Source organism: Nycticebus coucang, chromosome 10 (genome assembly GCF_027406575.1).
Source record: "Nycticebus coucang isolate mNycCou1 chromosome 10, mNycCou1.pri, whole genome shotgun sequence".
NCBI lineage: Eukaryota > Metazoa > Chordata > Mammalia > Primates > Lorisidae > Nycticebus > Nycticebus coucang.
Genome location: NC_069789.1, coordinates 129,889,128 through 129,907,248, shown reverse-complemented (window position 1 = coordinate 129,907,248; position 18,121 = coordinate 129,889,128). Strand labels below are relative to the sequence as shown.

At 40.6% G+C, this 18,121-nt stretch overlaps 1 protein-coding gene across 5 annotated transcripts in view; it reads left to right on the top strand.

The window, feature by feature from the left end:
• Positions 1 to 18,121, top strand: part of ZNF507 (zinc finger protein 507) — a 60,076-nt gene that overhangs the window by 31,029 nt on the left and 10,926 nt on the right. For 4 of the 5 annotated variants that reach the window (XM_053604965.1, XM_053604962.1, XM_053604966.1 and 1 more), the window contains 2 exons: positions 12,956 to 13,090; positions 13,205 to 17,860. The exons of the other annotated variant lie outside the window; for it this stretch is intronic. In XM_053604965.1, coding sequence (XP_053460940.1) covers positions 12,956 to 13,090; positions 13,205 to 13,574 — 505 coding nt within the window. In that variant the 3' untranslated portion in view covers positions 13,575 to 17,860. Of the gene's footprint in view, positions 1 to 12,955; positions 13,091 to 13,204; positions 17,861 to 18,121 lie in introns of those variants that run through there. 5 annotated transcript variants of the gene reach the window in all.

Below are 18,121 nucleotides of genomic sequence, written 5' to 3'. Positions count from 1 at the left end.
GTAGTTTTGATTTGCATTTCTTTGATGATTAAAGATGATGAGCATTTTTTCATATGTCTATAGCCGCACCCCTGTCTTCCTCAAAGAAGTTTCTCTTCGAGTCCCTCACCCAATTTGCGATGGGATCACTTGTTCTTTTCTTGCTTATACATTTGAGTTCTCTGTGGATTCTGGTTATTAAACCTTTGTTGGAGACATAACCTGCAAATATCTTCTCCCATTCTGAGGGCTGTCTGCTTGCTTTACTTACTGTGTTCTTGTCTGTCCAGAGCTTTTCAGTTTGATCAGGTCCCAGTAGTGTATTTTTGAAGCTGCTTCAATTGCCCAGGGGGTCCTCCTCATAAAATACTCACCCAGACCGATTTCTTCAAGGGTTTTCCCTGCACTCTCTTCTAGTATTTTTATAGTTTCAAGTCTTAAGTTTAAATCTTTAATCCAATGAGAGTCTATCTTAGTTAATGGTGAAAGGTGTGGGTCCAGTTTCAGTCTTCTACAGGTTGCCAGCCAGTTCACCCAGCACCATTTGTTAAATAGGGAATCTTTTCCCCACTGAATGTTTTCAATTTCTTGTTAAAGATCAAATAACGGTAAGTAGCTGGATTCATCTCTTGGTTCTCTGTTCTGTTCCAGACATCTACTTCTCTGTTTTTGTGCCAGTACCACGCTGTTTTGATCACTGTCGATTTATACTATAGTGTAGTCTGAGGTCTGGTAGTGTGATTCCTCCTGCTTTGTTTTTATTTCTGAGTAATGTCTTGGCTATTCGAGGTTTTTTCTGATTCCATATAAAACAAAGTATTTTTTCAAGACCTTTAAAAGATGACAATGGAGCTTTAATAGGAATTGCATTAAAATTATATATTGCTTTGGGTAGTATAGCCATTTTAACAATGTTGATTCTTCCAGCCATGAGCATGGTATGTTTTTCCATTTGTTAACATCCTCAGCTATTTCTTTTCTTAGAATTTCATAGTACTCATTATAGAGATCTTTCACGTCCTTTGCTAGACAAACTCCCAAATATTTCATCTTCTTTGGCACTACTGTGAATGGAATAGAGTCCTTAACTGTTTTTTCAGTTTGACTGTTGTTGGTGTGTATATAAAGGCTACAGATTTATGGGTGTCGATTTGTAGCCTGGGACATTGCTATATTCCTTGATCACTTCTAAAAGTTTTGTAGTAGAGTCCCTAGTGTTTTCCAGATATACAATCATATCATCTGTGAAGAGCGAAAGTTTGATCTCTTCTGACCCTATATGGATACCCCTGATCGCCTTTTCTTCCCTAATTACGGTGGCTAAAACTTCCATTACAATGTTAGAGAGCAGTGCAGACAATGTGCAGTCTTGTCTGGTTCCTGATCTGAGTGGAAATGATTTCAGTTTAACTCTATTCAATATGATATTGGCTGTGGGTTTGCTGTAGATGGCCTCTATCAGTTTAAGAAATGTCCCTTCTATACCAACTTTCTTCAGTGTTCTGATCATGAAGGGATGTTGGATATTATCAAAAACTTTTTCTGCATCAATTGAGAGAATCATATGGTCTTTGTTTTTTAATTTGTTTATGTGCTGAATTATACTTATAGATTTACGTATATTGAACCAACCTTGAGACCCTGGGATAAAACGAATTGGTCATGATGTATAATTTGTTTGATGTGTTGCTGGATTCTGTTTGTTAGAATCTTGTTGAATATTTTTGCATCTATATTCGTTAGGGATATTGGTCTATAATTTTCTTTTCTTGTTGGGTCTTTTCCTGGTTTGGGAATCAGGGTGATGTTTGCTTCATAGAACGTGTTGAGTAGTCTTCCTTCTTTTTCTACATTTTGGAGCAGGTTAAGTAATACAGGTACTAATTCCTCTATAAAGGTTTGGTAGAATTCTGACGTGAAGCCATCTGGTCCCAGGCTTTGCTTTTTAGGGAGATTTTGTATAGTTGATGCTATTTCAGAACTTGATATTGGCCTGTTCGACATTTCCACTTGACTCTGGCTAAGTCTTGGAAGGTGACATGCTTCCAAGTGTTGGCAATTTCCTTCAGATTTTCATATTTCTGAGAATAATGTTTCTTGTAATATTCATTAAGGACTTTTTGAATTTCTGAGGAGTCTGTTGTTATTTCGTCTTTGTCATTTCTGATTGAGGAGATTAGAGATTTTGCTCTTTTTTTCCTGGTTAGGTTAGCCAAAGATTTATCTATTTTATTGACCTTTTCAAAAAACCAACTTTTTGATTTATTGATCTGTTGTATAATTCTTTTGTTTTCAATTTCATTTAATTCTGCTCCAATTTTGGTTATTTCTTTTCTTCTACTGGGTTTGGGGTTGGAATGTTCTTCCTTTTCCAGTTGCTTGAGATGTCCCATTAAGTGGTTAACTTCCTCTCTTTCTTTTCTCTTGAGGAAGGCTTGCAGTGCTATAAATTTCCCTCTTAGGACTGTCTTTGCGGTATCCCAGAGGTTCTGATAATTCTTCTCTTCATTGTCATTTTGTTCCAAAAATTTGGCAGTTTCCTTTTTAATCTCATCTCTGACTCAGCTATCATTCAGCATAAGGCTATTTAACGTCCATGTTTTTGTATGAGTATGCAGATTCCTGTTGTTACTGAGTTCAACTTTTATTCCATTGCGGTCCAAGAAGATGCAAGGAATAATTTCTGTTCCTTTAAATTTACTGAGGTTAGACTTGTGACCTAAGATGTGATTGATTTTGGAGTAAGTTCCATGGGCTGATGAGAAGTATGTGTATTCAGTTTTGTTGGGATGAAATGATCTGTAGATGTCTGCTAAATCCAAATGTTGGGTAGTTAGGTTTAAATCTAAAATTTCTTTGCTCAGCTTCTTATTGGAGATCTATCCAACACTGCCAAAAGAGTGTTGAAATCTCCGACTATTATGGAGCTGGAGGAAATCAAGTTGCTCATGACTGTTAGAGTTTCTCTTATAACTTGAGCTGCATTCTAGTTGGGTGCATAAATATTAATAATAGAAATCTCATCATATTGAATATTACCCTTAACAAATGTGAAGTGACCATTCTTATCCTTCCTTCCTTTTGTTGGTTTAAAGCCTATTGTGTCTGCAAATAGAATTGCAACACCTGCTTTTTTCTGATTACCATTTGCTTGAAATATGGACGACCATCCTTTCACCCTGAGTCTATATTTATCTTTTAATGTAAGATGTGACTCTTGTATGCAATACATATCTGGCCTGAGTTTTTGTATCCAGTCAGCTAACCTGTGCCTCTTTAGAGGACAGTTTAAGCCGTTCACATTAATGGAGAATATTGATAAGTCTGGTAAAATTTTGGGTATCGAGTTTTTCGAAAGTCCAGTGGACATTTTTAATCCTTTCGCCAGTGTGGAAGTTGGAGTTTGATCAAAAGTTTCTGAGTCAGTTTACTTTTGTGGTAGAGGATTGGGCTGGTCATTATGGAGGACAGGTCTGAGAATATCCTGAAGAGCTGGTTTGGTTATGGAAAATTTCTTCAACATATGAATGTCATTAAAGTATTTAATTTCTCCATCATAAATGAAATTCAGTTTAGCTGGATACCAGATCCTGGGTTGAAAGTTATTTTGCTTTAGGAGATTAAAAGTCGACGACCACCCTCTTATGGCTTAAAAAGTTTCTGCAGAGAGATCTGCAGTCATTCTAATATTCTTGCCTTTGTAGGTAATGGATTTCTTACATCTGGCTGCTTTCAGAATTTTCTCCTTCATTTTAACTTTAGTGAAGTTGATTACAATATGCCTGGGGGATGTCTTTTTGGATTGAGTTGTGCTGGGGTTCTGAAACTGTCTGCTATCTGAATTCCAGAATCTCTTGGCATGTCTGGAAAATTCTCTTTCATAATTTCATGGAGAAGGGCCTCTGTGCCTTGCGAGGCCACTTCATCACTTTCAGGGATTCCAATGAGGCGGATATTAGCCTTCTTCGTATTATCCCAGAGCTCTCTGAGAGAATGATCCATTTTTGGTCTCCATTTCTCTTCCTCTTTGAGAGTTTGGGAGCATTCAAAGGCTTTGTCTTTAATGTTAGAAATCCTTTCTTATGCTTGCTCCACTCTGTTACAGAGGGATTCTACTGTATTTTTCGGATCTTTGAGGGCCGCAAATTCTTGCTTCAGTGCGTCAAAATCTTTGGTGGTTTTGTCTTTAAATTCGTTAAATTCGTGAGACAACTTTTGAATTTCTCCTCAAATTTCTAATTCTGACTTTTGAATTGCTCCTCGAATTTCTAATTCCAAATTTTCCTCCATTCTATTAATCTTGTTTGCAATCCAAATTCTGAATTCGATTTCTGACATCTCGGACAGCTGTTTATGAATGGGATCTTCAGTTACATCTGCCATATCTTTCCTTGGGGCGGTTCATCTATTCTGGTTATTCATGTTATCAGTTTTTCCTCTGATTCTGCCCCATGATTATTTTATACCATTTGATTTTTCCCCTGAAGCTTTGTTGAGGACCCATACAGTGCTATGGCCTGAGAAACTGGGGACCTGTTTGGTGTGGTAGGACTAAGTGGTTCTGTCTTGTTTTTGGCTGGTCTCTGTTCAAGCCTAGTGAACAGTTACTCTGGGTTGAAGTCTCGGCTGTGGAGAAATACCAGCAATTAAGTCACCCCGCTCCCCACAGGCAATAATTGGAAAAGGAAAATCAAACCTTCCTACAACCACACACACAGGGCACCACCTGAATATTCTTTGGGCAATTGACTCAGTTCAAAAGGTCCAAATCAGTTACCTCAGTCAGCACCTGTCTCAAGTGGGAGAGTTTAAAAGTTCTCTGGCAAATGGATCACAGGGTCTGGTGACTACTCATATATGGCTTGCTCCGGTGCTCCATGAAGTCAGGAGGACCCACCCAGCAAATAGATATGTCTGGGAAGGTTGATGCCTCCTTCCCCACTTTGCACCTCTGTCACACCCAGTCACCGATAGCCCCACAGGGCTGTGACCCAGTTGCCTCTAGTGAACAGATACTCCAGAGGGTTGCACCTGCCTTAATCACAAGGAAATCTATTTGTGCTCAGCCAGGCCGCTGCGCTCTGCCTCTATCCAGCAGGGGGAGGTGAGGCCTGACAACTTCGGGCACTTGATGGAGGCTGGGGGGTGTTCACTCAGTTCCAGCTCCACCCCTGATTGATGTTACTGACAGAACGGAACAGAACAACTTTGCAGGAATTTGTTTCTGTCCCTGCTAAATTCCCCTGCAGAATTGAAGCTGTTTTGAGTTCCAAGAGCCTGCGCCTCAGGCCCTGTCTTTGCTCCTGCAGGTTTGTATTCGGTTACCTGTCAGCTCTAGTCTCCTCCCTTCCTTTGTCTATAGGCTGACGATCCCCTGAGGGCCGGGTGTGTCTTAGGCTCAGTAAAGCGGTCCTCTGGGTCAGCCCGCCCTGGGAATCTCCCGGCTCTGCACATGCGTTTCTAGTCCCCGCGTTCCACCCAGGCCAGTACTGCCTCAGGCAAACCCTTTACTCACAGGGCCTGTGTTTCCATCCCAGATCTGCTCGGCAGTGGTTGCCACCTAAAAAGATGCCCAGCCTCCTCTGGTTGCCCAGGGAGACAGGGGTTTGTGGCTTTGGAATATCCGGGAGTGAGCCCTATTGTTGCCCAAAACGGCTGCTGCTGTGCGCCTCGGGGCACCGCCACTCCAGTGTGGTTCCCTCTCAGCCGACCGTCCTCTCCTCACTCCCATGCCGCAGAATCAGCACTGACCAGCTGCAGTCTAGGCCCTGTCCACACCCCTCAAGAAATCACCCATGAATCTGGACTACTGGGGGATAGGCCTCCAGACCTCAGCATGAGAGTGGTGGGGAGTCCTGGGAGCTCGGAATTGCAGGTAGAGAATATATACAGTTTTATACAGTTTTATGCCTGGCAGGAGAACGCCGTGGCACCCTAGTAGGGGAGGTGGGTCCAGTTTTTAGAGGGTCTCTCCTGTGGAGTGGAGTGGGAGGACCTTTGAACGCTGCTCATTTGTTTGTGGGGCACTCTGAGCCATTCTCATGGGGGCGAGGACTCCCGTCCACTGGTGATGGATTTTGTACCTTTTGTTTGTATCCTTGGGGTCGCAGCTCACCTCAGCAGGGTTGCTGTGTGTTCTTCAACCTTCTCTGTTGGTGCAGCTCTAATCCACCAGGTTACCTGCTAAATTTCTGTCCTTTAACTCTCCTTCTGGACGGGAGCCTCTGTGGAAAGCTGGCTTCAGTCAGCCATCTTGTCTCCGCCCCCCCATAACAGTTCTGAATTTTCTTTTGTCAGTTACATAATTGTCAAGTTATATAATTATCTGCAAATAATTCCTCGCTCTTCCCTTCATATGTAAACCTCTCACTTCTTTCTCTTCTCTCATCAGCTGACCAGTCCCTCCCTAACACTAAATAATAGAGGTGGTGGACATTCTTGTTTTGTCCTTGGGCTTATTGGAAATGGTTCTAATGTCTCCTCAGTGATAGATTTTATCAGGTTGAGGAATTATCTGCCTACTGTATTTTGTAGAGCAGTTTTATTAAGAATCTGTGTTGGGGCCCAGCACCCATAGCACAGTGGTTATGGTGCCGGCCACATGCATCGAAGCTGACGGAGTCCAGCCTGACCTGGCCAGCTAAACAACAATGACAACTGCAATAAGAAAATAGCCAGGCGTTGTGGCAAATGCCTGTAGTCCCGGCTACTTGGGAGGCTAAGGCCAGAGAATTGCTTAAGCCCAAGAGTTTGATGTTGCTGTAAGCTCTGATGCCACAGTACTCTATGGAGGGCGACATAGAGACATAGACTCTGTCTCAAAAAAAAAACAAAAAAAAGAATCTTTGTCAGTACAAAATGTGTGTTGTGTTCTGTGTGTCACGTCTGTGCCCGTCATCCTGGTCCAAGTGTCTCCTGAGCATGGTGGTGGGAAATACATACCTGCTTCTGTGGAGCATGTTTATTAAAAAAGAGAGAGAGATCACCATGGACTATTATGCAGCCCTAAAAAAAGATGGAGACTTTGCCTCTTTTATGTTCCAGCTAGAGCTGGAACATATTCTTCATAAAGTATTTCAAGAATGCAAGAAAAAGCATCAATGTACTCAGTACTATTATGAAACCAATATGTAATTACCCACATCTTCACATGAAAGATAAAACATAACTATAGTCCAGAATAAAGGAGGGAAGAGGGGAGGGAAGGAGGAAGGTTGGGTGGAGGGAGGGTGATCCGTGAGACCTCACCTGTGGTGCATATTGCAAGGGCACATGTCAGATCTGTTAAGAGTAGAGTATAAATGTCTTACAATAATTAAGGGAGGTGAAGGCTATGTTAACCAGTTTGATGTAAGCATTCCAAATTATATATAAAATTAGCACATTGTACCCCATAAAGGCATTAATGTACACAGTTATGATTTAGTTAAAAAAAATTAAGAGAAAAAAATTTATAAACAGTTTAAAAAAAAGAATTTTAAAAAATCTGACTTTGCATCTAATGAAGCCTCCACATTAGTGGTTCTCACCCAGGGGTATTTCTACTCCCCCCGCCCCCTACCCAGAGGACATTTGGCAATGTCTGGAATTCATCACAATAGTGGGGAGAGGCTAAGGTGCTGCTAGTCCACCTAAAATCTCAAAATAGCCCCTGCTATAAAGAATTATCTAGCTGCAGTTACAAGAAATGTGATGGAGATCGGGGTGTGGTAAGGTCCATCATGAGAGAAAGTCCGCAGTGCAGGCCACAGTGCGCGCATGCGTGGCAAGTTCTACAAGGCAGGTAGCCTGTGTCTTCAGCATACAGATGTATGAAGGGAACGGGGAAAGGAAGAACTGTTACTGATTAAACGAGACTTACGTGTATACCAGGCAAATACAATGCAGAGATACTGTTCGAGTCCTAATTTGAAAAAGACATTTCTGCAAAAAAACAAAGGAAATTTAAGTTGGGAGAGTACATGAAACAAAATTGACAAAATTCCAATAATTATTGACACTGGGTGATACAGACTCATTATACTTTTCTTTATAATTTTGTCTCTGTTTAATGATTTCCATTTTTAATAAAAGGTTTTTTAACTGATACTGAATTCTTTTAGATTGTCTCAACAATAACAATGGAAATATGACTTTTCTGGTTCTTTTAAATAGTAAAGAATAGCGATAGATTTCCTAATGTTGAACCATCTGTGTTCCCAGAATAAGTGTCCCCTAAAAGGTATGTGTACGGTGTACAGTTAGTTCATGCACTGTGTTCATGACTTTATCAAAAGCCTTAAGAGCCTGAAATTCTTATACAAAGTTGATTGTCAATTTTAGAACTTCATTAAGCAATAACGGAATTGGTGAGTAGAATGCCAGCAATTTCATCCAATGAAGGATTACGAGACAGCCATTACATTTTTTTTTTTGTAGAGAGTTTAAATCATACTGGGGAATATTAACAAAACAGACTTTTAAATACTGGAAAATATATACCAAAATGATAATATTGGTTGTATCCAGTGATAAAGTCATAAGTTATTATTCTTTGAGTTTTTTTCCTGTATATTTCTAATTCTCTGCAATGAACTTTTGAAGTCAGGAATGAGTTATTTATAAAATTAAAGCAGTTCACCCATCAGCCAGATCTTGAGTTTTGATAAAATTCTTCAGTTAAAGAAAAAACTAGAGGAACACTTGAGCTAATTTGGGATGGGGGCAGGGAATACCTAGAATAATTGTGGAGGATCTTTTTTTTTTTTTTTTTTTTTTTTTTGAGACAGTGTCTCACTGTGTCACCCTTGGTAGAGTGCTGTGACATCACAGCTCACAGCAACGTCAAACTCTTGGGCTTAAGTGATTCTCTGGCCTCAGCTTCCCGAGTAGCTGGGACTACAGGCACCCGCCACAACACCCTGCTATTTTTTGTTGCAATTGTCACTTTTGGCTGGCCCGGGCCAGGTTCGAACCCGCCAGCCTGGGTGTGTGTGGCTGGCACCGTAAGCACTGAGCTAGGGGCACCGAGCCAGTCGTAGAGGATCCTGTGCAGCAAGTGAAGAAGGACATGCCCAGCAGACAAACAATGGGGTGTGGCAGGGCGGCCGGAGGAGCCAACCCAAGAGGCCCAGTGGTCAAGGTTGGAATGACTTGAGCAAAATAAATAATGCAATACTGAATTTTATCCCAAAATACAAAATAATTATCCATGTGTCTTTACCCATATGAATGTATGTAAATAGTGAGTCCAGCAGGTGAGGACATAGCGCCCTCCCAGAGCCAGGTTAGAACTCCCACTCAGCAGGTGAGGACACCATGCCCTCCCAGCGCCAGGTTAGAACTCCCACTCAGCAGGTGAGGACACCATGCCCTCCCAGAGCCAGGTTAGAACTCCCACTCAGCAGGTGAGGACACCATGCCCTCCCAGAGCCAGGTTAGAACTCCCACTCAGCAGGTGAGGACACCATGCCCTCCCAGAGCCGGGGTAGAACTCCCACTCCTCACGTGTGAGCTGCAGAGGGACATCATCCCAAAGTGTAGGAAGTGGGCATGAGGAAGAGACACCTGACCTCAGTCCAGTAACCTTGGTCAGCACCCACAGTGAGGGTTATATGACAGTATGCTGGGAGGAGGGTGGCACTTTCCCTCTGTGGCTCCTCCTAAGAACCCATAACCCAGCCTAACATGAGGAAAACATCAGAACATCTCGGATTGAGGGACGTTCTATAAAATACCTGACCAGCCTTCCTTGACTCTCTCAAGGTCATGAAAAACCAAGCAAAAGAGAGAGACTGTGACAGCCAAAGGAGACATGACAACTGGCTGTCACTGGTGTCAGAGATGGGACTGTGAGACTCGCGGAGGGACATCTGACAGGGGGCCGTAGCCAGACTGCACTGCACTCCACTGTGTGACCAGTGCATGAGGGATGCCCTGAATCCAACGGCTGGGGGAGCAGAGCGAAATGGCAACTGCTGGCCCTTTTATGAAGATGTTAGTGAAAATAGATTTGCTGCATCTCAGATATAAATGGACAAAATAAAATGTATTACAGTTAGGTTTTTGTGTGTGTAGCCAAGAATGAAACGTGATTTTATTTGTCTTATTATTCTAGCTACAGTCTCAAAAAGACAGTGCAAACTATAAAATCTTTAAAGAATAATAGCCTCACAGTTTTCAAATATTTAAATAATAAAACATTCCAAAGATTTTAAATTTTGAAGAAAAAAAATTGTAGATAACAGCTAAAATCTTACTTGGTGCTATTTCACCCTTTCTTTCCGAGGGGGATCTTAAACTCTTGGCACTGACGTGTGGCATTTCCAGGCATTGTTCAGTAACTTCACGTATATACATAGCACACCAGGCGTGTGTGTGTGGAACCTGTATGTGGGTGTGTTTGCATATCTGTATGTAAGCAACACACACTGCTGGGTTTCATGTTTTAACAATTCATTTAACTCGTGTACAGATCTTTTTAGTAACTTTTCTTTTTCACTGATCATTATTGACAATTGCTTCATGATGATAAGTATAAATCTGGTTTCTTCGTTGTGACCGCTTTATGACACTGCAGTATATGAAAATAAACCAATGTATTTCCATATCCTTGTGGGAGAACAGGGGCTGTGGGTTGTAGCCTTTTTTTCTGTTTGTGGCTACAGTGATGACCCTATGAACAGCATGTACAGGAGCGTCTTTGGGGTAAACACCAAGACGGGCTTTGTGGGGGTGTCCTGCGCACCTCTTCAATCTCAGTGCTCTTCAAAGTCCTCATACACATACATACAATTTGTGTGTTTTCTCTTCACATTTGCAAACAATCTTACAAGATTCCACATCTTAACAGACTTACTCATCTTTGCCAGTCTAATACAGGAGTGGTGAATTATATCATTAGTGAGATTGAACATCTTTTCATATATTTAAATTTCTTGGAAGTTCTGTCAGAAATTGTCTGTTTATTGCCATAAATGGCTAGTATTTTTTGAGGTCAGAGGTCCTTGGCCTTAGGACGTGTAATAAAGAAGACCGCTGCCTGCTCCCGAAGTCAGACTTGGGTGTGGGTTATGGAGAGAGTCAGTTCCTGCCTGAGTGTCATTGTGTTACCTGCTCTTAATGCCGTTTGGTTTTCTTTATGCCTCTTTCCTGCTGACCGTGTTTCTAATGTGTAGGGAAGAGTTGGGGGAGTTAGCAGATTTGTTAGGTTTGAGTTAATTATTTAACAAATGTCTTTGTGAAGTCTACGTAGGGTTGCAGTACAGTCCAGCAGTTATGCTCCTAGGTATTTACCCAAGTGATGAAAATTTGTATCCACACAGAAAAAACCTGCATGTGAATGTTCATTTCCACTTTATTCATAATTGCAAAAAACTGGAAGCAGGGGTGGTGCCTGTGGCTCAGTGGGTAGGGCACCAGCCAAACGTGGCGGTTCAAACCCGGCCCCAGCCAAACTGCGACAAAAAATAGCTGGGCGTTGTGGCGGGCGCTTGTAGGCCCAGTTATGCAGGAGGCTGAGGCAAGAGATCACCTAAGCCCGGTTGGAGGTTGGAGGTTGCTGTGAGCTGTGATGCCATAGCGCTCTACTGAGGGTGATAAAGTGAGACTCTGTCTCTGAAAAAAAAAAAAAAACTGGAAGCAACCAAGATACGTAGCACTTTTCAGTAGGTGAATGACTAAACTGGTATGTCCATACCATTATTATCATCATGTTATTCAGGGGTAAGAAAAGAATTATGAAGCCATGCAAAGACATGGAAAAACTTCAGTGCATAAGGTTTATACAACACTCTGGAAAAGGCAGAGCCCTGGAGCCAATAAAAAGATGAGTGGTTGTCAGGGACTCAGGGCAGGAGGTGAGGTGGAGTAGGGGAGGCCCAGGGGACTTCAGGGCAGTGAGACTGCTCAGTGTGACCCTGTGACAGCAGATTCACAACGTCACACCTTTGTCAAAACACGTAGAATTAATACAGCACACACTGAACCCAGGCCTACGCTGTGGGCTGCAGTTGATAATAAGGTATCAATATAGACACTTCATCTGCCAGGTGTTAGTAACAGGAGCCACTGGGTCGGGGGAGAGAACTCTGTACTTACACATGGCCAGTTTTTCCTGTTAACCTAAAAGTGCTCTATGAATTTTTTTTTTTTTTTTTGTAGAGACAGAGTCTCACTTTATGGCCCTCGGTAGAGTGCCGTGGCATCACACAGCTCACAGCAACCTCCAACTCCTGGGCTTAAGCGATTCTCTTGCCTCAGCCTCCCAAGCAGCTGGGACTACAGGCGCCCGCCACAACGCCCAGCTATTTTTTGGTTGCAGTTCAGCCGGGGCTGGGCTTGAACCCTCCACCCTCGGTATATGGGGCCGGCGCCCTACCAACTGAGCCACAGGCGCCACCCTCTATGAATTTTTTTTAAGTACTTCATTATTAAATTCAGATTCTCAAATATGTAGACTAATTGTTTTTAACATTTTTAAAGATCATTATGTTTTATTTATGAAACCTAAATTGTTGAAGCTTTTTTAAGACTCCTACTTTCATTTTCTGTGAATCTATAAGTACAGAGTTTATGCAGAAAAATCATTAATTCTTTTTGCTTTCTTAAGAAATAGAGTCGCATAAAGCATTAATTTTGTAAGTCTTTCTTTGTGTCTGTGGTTAAATAATTTACAGCAAAGATTTTCTATGTTATTATACATATATTAGAAATCCTTCCAAATGCTGTGATAGCTAAAATACTCTGAGATATTTGTCTTGATTCTCACAGATTCTTACAAATTATAAAATTCCTTTCATTGATTGATTCTAGGACATCCATTCTAGGACCTCTCTGAAATGAATGTGTATCCTACAATCAGTGACTTCCTAGACTCAGTGAGACATGACATGTCTAATAAAGCTTTAGAAGAAGAAATTTAGGAATTGTTAGAATCATCATGTTTTAGATAGTATCCTGGGCTGGTTCTGACTACACGTGCCTGCCTGCCTTCCAGATGCTCTCTGTGTGGGTACGTGTGCAGCCACCCTCCCTCCCTGAAGTCCCACATGTGGAAACACGCGAGTGACCAAAACTACAACTACGAGCAGGTGAACAAGGCCATCAACGACGCCATTTCACAAAGCGGCAGGTATTCCATCCTACCCGCTTTGATTGCATACTTAGCATGTAGGGTAAAACTGGCATTAAATCTGCTTGTCCTGCCTAATCCCACTCAAAGTGTGGTGTTTGGTCTTGTTTTCAGAGTTCTGGGGAAATCCCCTGCAAAGACTTTGTTAAACAGCAGTGAGGAGAAAGCCAATCCCGTCACCGCAAGTTCAGAACATTTGGTGTCGTCTTCAGAACTGATTTCCCAGACTCCTCCGAGTGAAGCTGTAGGTCCCAACGAGAACGAGAAACTGAGCTCTACAAATAATACCTCATATAGTTTAGAAAAAATCTCCAGTCTGGCCCCTCCTGGGATGGAGTACTGCGTCTTACTTTTCTGTTGCTGCATCTGTGGTTTTGAATCAACCAGCAAAGAAAATCTCCTAGATCACATGAAAGAGCATGAGGGTGAGATTGTCAACATCGTCCTGAATAAGGAGCACGGCGCAGCCCTGGACACTAGCTAGAGGGCGGCCGCTCAGGGGGACAGCCGTGCAAGAGGGCTTTAAGCCACAGTCAGATAACTAACAGACACGGAAGAAATAGTTGGTGTGATTTTTGAGGAATGACAGATACGACTCTGGAACCAAACTTGTAATCTGATCAAGGGACTTCTAACTGAATAAGCAGTAATATAATACTTAAATATTTTGAGTGAGGGGAAGGGGATTAAGGAGGAAGCAAAGATGTAATCCTGTGTTAACTTTCTGTCACTTCTTCCTAATGTTGGGTATATTTATTAATAAAAGCTCACTGTAGTGTAGAAATGCAAGCTAAAGAGTTAAGAAAGGGCTTTTCAGGAACTATTCTAAACCTTGTTATAGAAGTGTCACCATCTAGCGGCTCAGTTTTCTTGTCACTTTTGACATGCCAACTCCAGAATGATAGGCATCCTCCTGTGAGAAGTGGCAGCTCAGAGGATCTTTTTTAGTGAGGGTAGGTTGTCACCACAGTCAACAAGGAAACAGGTAACTAACGGGCTTTGAACCGATCTGCTTGAGTCCCTAAAGAGATAAGAATTAATGATAGGCTCAATCTAAGATCTTTTCCTTTACTCCTTAAAAAACAAAGAAGACCTCTAAATTCAAATCTGGATTGTAAATAGGCCCTTAAGAAATAAATTACTGTCTTAAATTTACAGTGAATTTCCTGTGCTCAAAGGAGGAACTAGGTGACCTCCCATCAGACTCAGACCAGACCTCCGGCTCACAGAGTGGTAACTGGTTGAGCTCAGGACCCTGTGAAAGGTTCTCTTCAGAATGTTGGTCAGAACACGGGCCACTTTCTCCAGGATTATAGTGACCTTCTCATCCTCTCTGCTAAACAAGACCACACTTGTTACTGAAAGTGTCTGTTAAAACATGGAATTTTCCATTTGGTCATTAGACTTTGAAAAGAGTTTGAACTATTTCCAAAAATGAGGGTGAGATTCGGAAGCCCCTTAGAAGGAGGACAGCAACAGCGATTTTCCTTCCTGGAGTTTTTAACATCATTATATTTAGCAGAAGAAGAAAAACCAAATATGACTGAAATCTAGAAAAAAATTCAGGTTGTTTATAGAAATTTTAATAACAGAAAGCATTTGGCAAGTCCAGAGGACTTCCACCTAGGAAATTCCATTCTGTCAGGGTGTGATAGGACAAACCCAGGAAAATGCTTTCACATTAAAATCTGCCACCAAATGGATGTAATATTCTTATTAATAACACATTTTGTATTATAATTTATTTCAAAGAGTGAAGAAAATGATGTTCTTGTTTTTGTAGTTCTGGTCACTTACACGTTGTTTTGTTAAAGTAAATTCTGTCTATGAGTCAAAAGTCCAGTGTAGTAGAGGGCCACCGTCTCCAGGGCACTGTTTCTGAGCATCTGAACACTTTCAACACCAATTTCTAACATCAAGAATCGAGGCTGTGATTCTGACAAACTTACTTTTTGAATGGGATACTATGTAGGCACGTTTTAGGAAAGAATTTTGTTCCCAAAGTCCCAGGATGAATTAAATGAGTTGATATTTTTAAAATTATTACCATTAGAAACTATCTTTAGTGAGGCCAGGCATTTTGAAACATTGTCTGATTTGCTTTTTTAATCTCATGTTGATGATGATATTTAAACAAGCATAAGTGATTGTAACTTCACAGCTTTTTTATTGAGTTACCTTTAATTTGTTTACGAAAGTAATCTGTTTCTGATGTGGTTTTTAAATAGATGAAACGAATTTATAGATACTAAATTATATTCCCTAATCCGCTGCATGTGGATTTATATTCATTTTCTCCAGTTTTCAGAATTGAAATATTTGTTTCAAATTCAAATAAAAATTCTGAATAGTTTGATTAAATTATCATATTGTTGCCACTCATAAATCAGTTTTTCCATTGCTGGTAACTGGCTCATTGTTTCTATATAAAAATCTTTTATTCTGAAAATTAGCAACCTTACGAATTTTTTTGTATAAAATTTCCTTGGCTTTAATTTTATGTAATATTTGGAAAATAGTAATAACCAAAAAACTCCCAACTTTCAGCAGCGTGAATTTTTAAATTACCTATCTTCATTTCCTTAAACCACTTAATGTTTCTTAAATTTTCCATATGGAATCATGGATTTAAAATTTCCCCAACTTATGGGGAAAAAGTAACCCAAAAGTTTGGAGCTTCTCCTTTCCTCTGATTCTGGCCTTGGACTATCCTTGAAGCTTTCCCGTGGCCGCTGGAAAGAGTGTGCATCAGGGATGTTCTGTACCTTTGCATGGTCGTTTGTGGTAAGCCTTAAGTTGGCAATGTCTCTACCAAGAAAAATTGAGTTTTCTAAAAGGTGTAATGAAGATTAAACATGCAATTATAATTGCAGGAGAGATAGCTGTTAAAATAATCAGTAGGAACTCCCTCTACAGGAATGATGTTTTACTTACTGGCACAGACTTTCTTCATACAAAGCTCATACTTGTTTGTTTTCTGCTCTGAACACTTAACATTCTAAGATTTGATAGTAAAAAAATAGTTCTTAAAGGATATGGCACTGGTGGGAAAGGGGTAAAATGATGCATTCTGGTCATTATACATAACACTTCACAGGCTTGTATCATTTTCTCCCTTTCTCTTGATATTCCAGAATAGGGTTGGCACCTCCAGTTTTCCGAGAAGACCACGCTGATATTCCATTTCATCTGCATACTGAGTTCCGGGGCCGACAGTGCAGTGTTCTGGCCCTGCCTCAAGCCTTTGTTGTAGATCTGGCTTCCCGTTCAGGCAGCTGGCGATGGCTTCCTAATCGTTTTCTCTGTTTTTTTCTCACAAAGCAAGTGCTGGGCCTCCATGTTTACATTGTACTTCCCCACAGTGCACTTGCTTTGACAGAGACAAGCAGGCTTCTCTATTGCAACTTAGTGTGTTTTTAGTTTTCATAGATACTTATTTAATCTTTTTTTATTGTACAGCAAGGTGCTCTGAGTAATATTCAAAAAAATATATTTAATAGAAATTTGAGTTTGATATTCATGGACATGAATCCTTGTATTTTTTTAAGAAATGCATATTGTATAACACCATGGCATTGCTTCTATAGCCAAAGTATGAAAATTTCTGGAACACTGACTGTAGAAGACTACAGTTAATTCTGACATTGTCTAACTAGAGCAGGATGATTGGCATTCTGTGAGGTTATCCTGCACACTGAGCTGCATGCCTTAAAGCTGAGTCTCTGGGGTCGTGTTCATGGAGGGGCAGTGAATATGTTCAGAACAGTGAAGCAAGGTCTATAGTGCTTCTCTAACTACCTTTGAAAATACTGTACAGTGTTAGAATAATTTATTTTGCTTTATAGGAGTCTGTCATGTATGGACTTCAATATTGTATTTTGGTAATAAATTTTTTGTTAAAAAAAATTGCCTCTAAGTTTTATTAACAAGTTATATCCATTCTTATCTTACAAGTGCTGATTTTATTACCTAGAAAGTTGTATTTAAATGATCAAAAGCATCCCATAAACTAAGGCTTATGATTACTCTTTGGTAACTAATTAAAGTGTTGTTGGCTGCCATACAATTGTGTTACTCAAACAATTGTAAAAGCATTTGGCTTTTTAAATCATTTCGGAAATTCAGTTTGCTTTGAAGAGTTTTTCCCTTGCTCCGCAGTTCATTTTTTCTTCCAAATCACACGCTGTGTCATGGGCATTCAGTCGTGATGTAGTCGAAGTGCTGAAACCTAGTTCTGCTAATGACAGGCAGCCTTGTTTAGTGAAGGTCAAAGATTGACATCATGTGTTCACACCTTGAGCATTTCAGGTCTGTATCAAATGTCTTTAGACCTCAGATTTTTCGCATTGGCAAATGAAGCTAACATCATCTGATTGTATCATTTATCTGGTTATCGATTTCTGCCCTAGAATCCTGAGCCACCTCAGTTGACAGTGACTGAGGCCAATCTCTTCTACTCATATGCTCCCCACGGGCAACCCAATCACATACCTTGTCTTTGAACCAAATCTCAAGATTGTATCACTAAACTTTAAATAAGTTGTAGGAAACCTAGCATGGAAGATCTGGAACATAGTGGTCTAATTGGTAAGCAGTAGCCACATGTGGCTATTGGCAAGCACTTAAAATATGGTGAATGTGCTGTAAGTGTACATAACAGTTACACAGACTTAGTGCAAAAAGAACTCTAAAGTGTCTTATTAATAGTTTTTTTATATTGATTACATGTTGAAATGATATTTTGGATATATTGGGTTAAATAAAATATTATTAAAACTAATTTCACTTGGGTTGTTTTTTAAATGTAGCTTCAAGAACATTTTAAATCACATATATGGCTTACATTTCTTTTGGACAGGGCGGGATAGAGGAATGATTGACAAACTAGGGCCTGTTTTGTAAATAAAGTTTTATTGGAACACAGCCACGCCCATTTGTTTACATATCCTGTATTCCTCTTTTCTTGGTACTACAGCAGCATTGAGTAATGTGACCAAGACTGTATGACCCCAAAAGCCCACATTATTTACT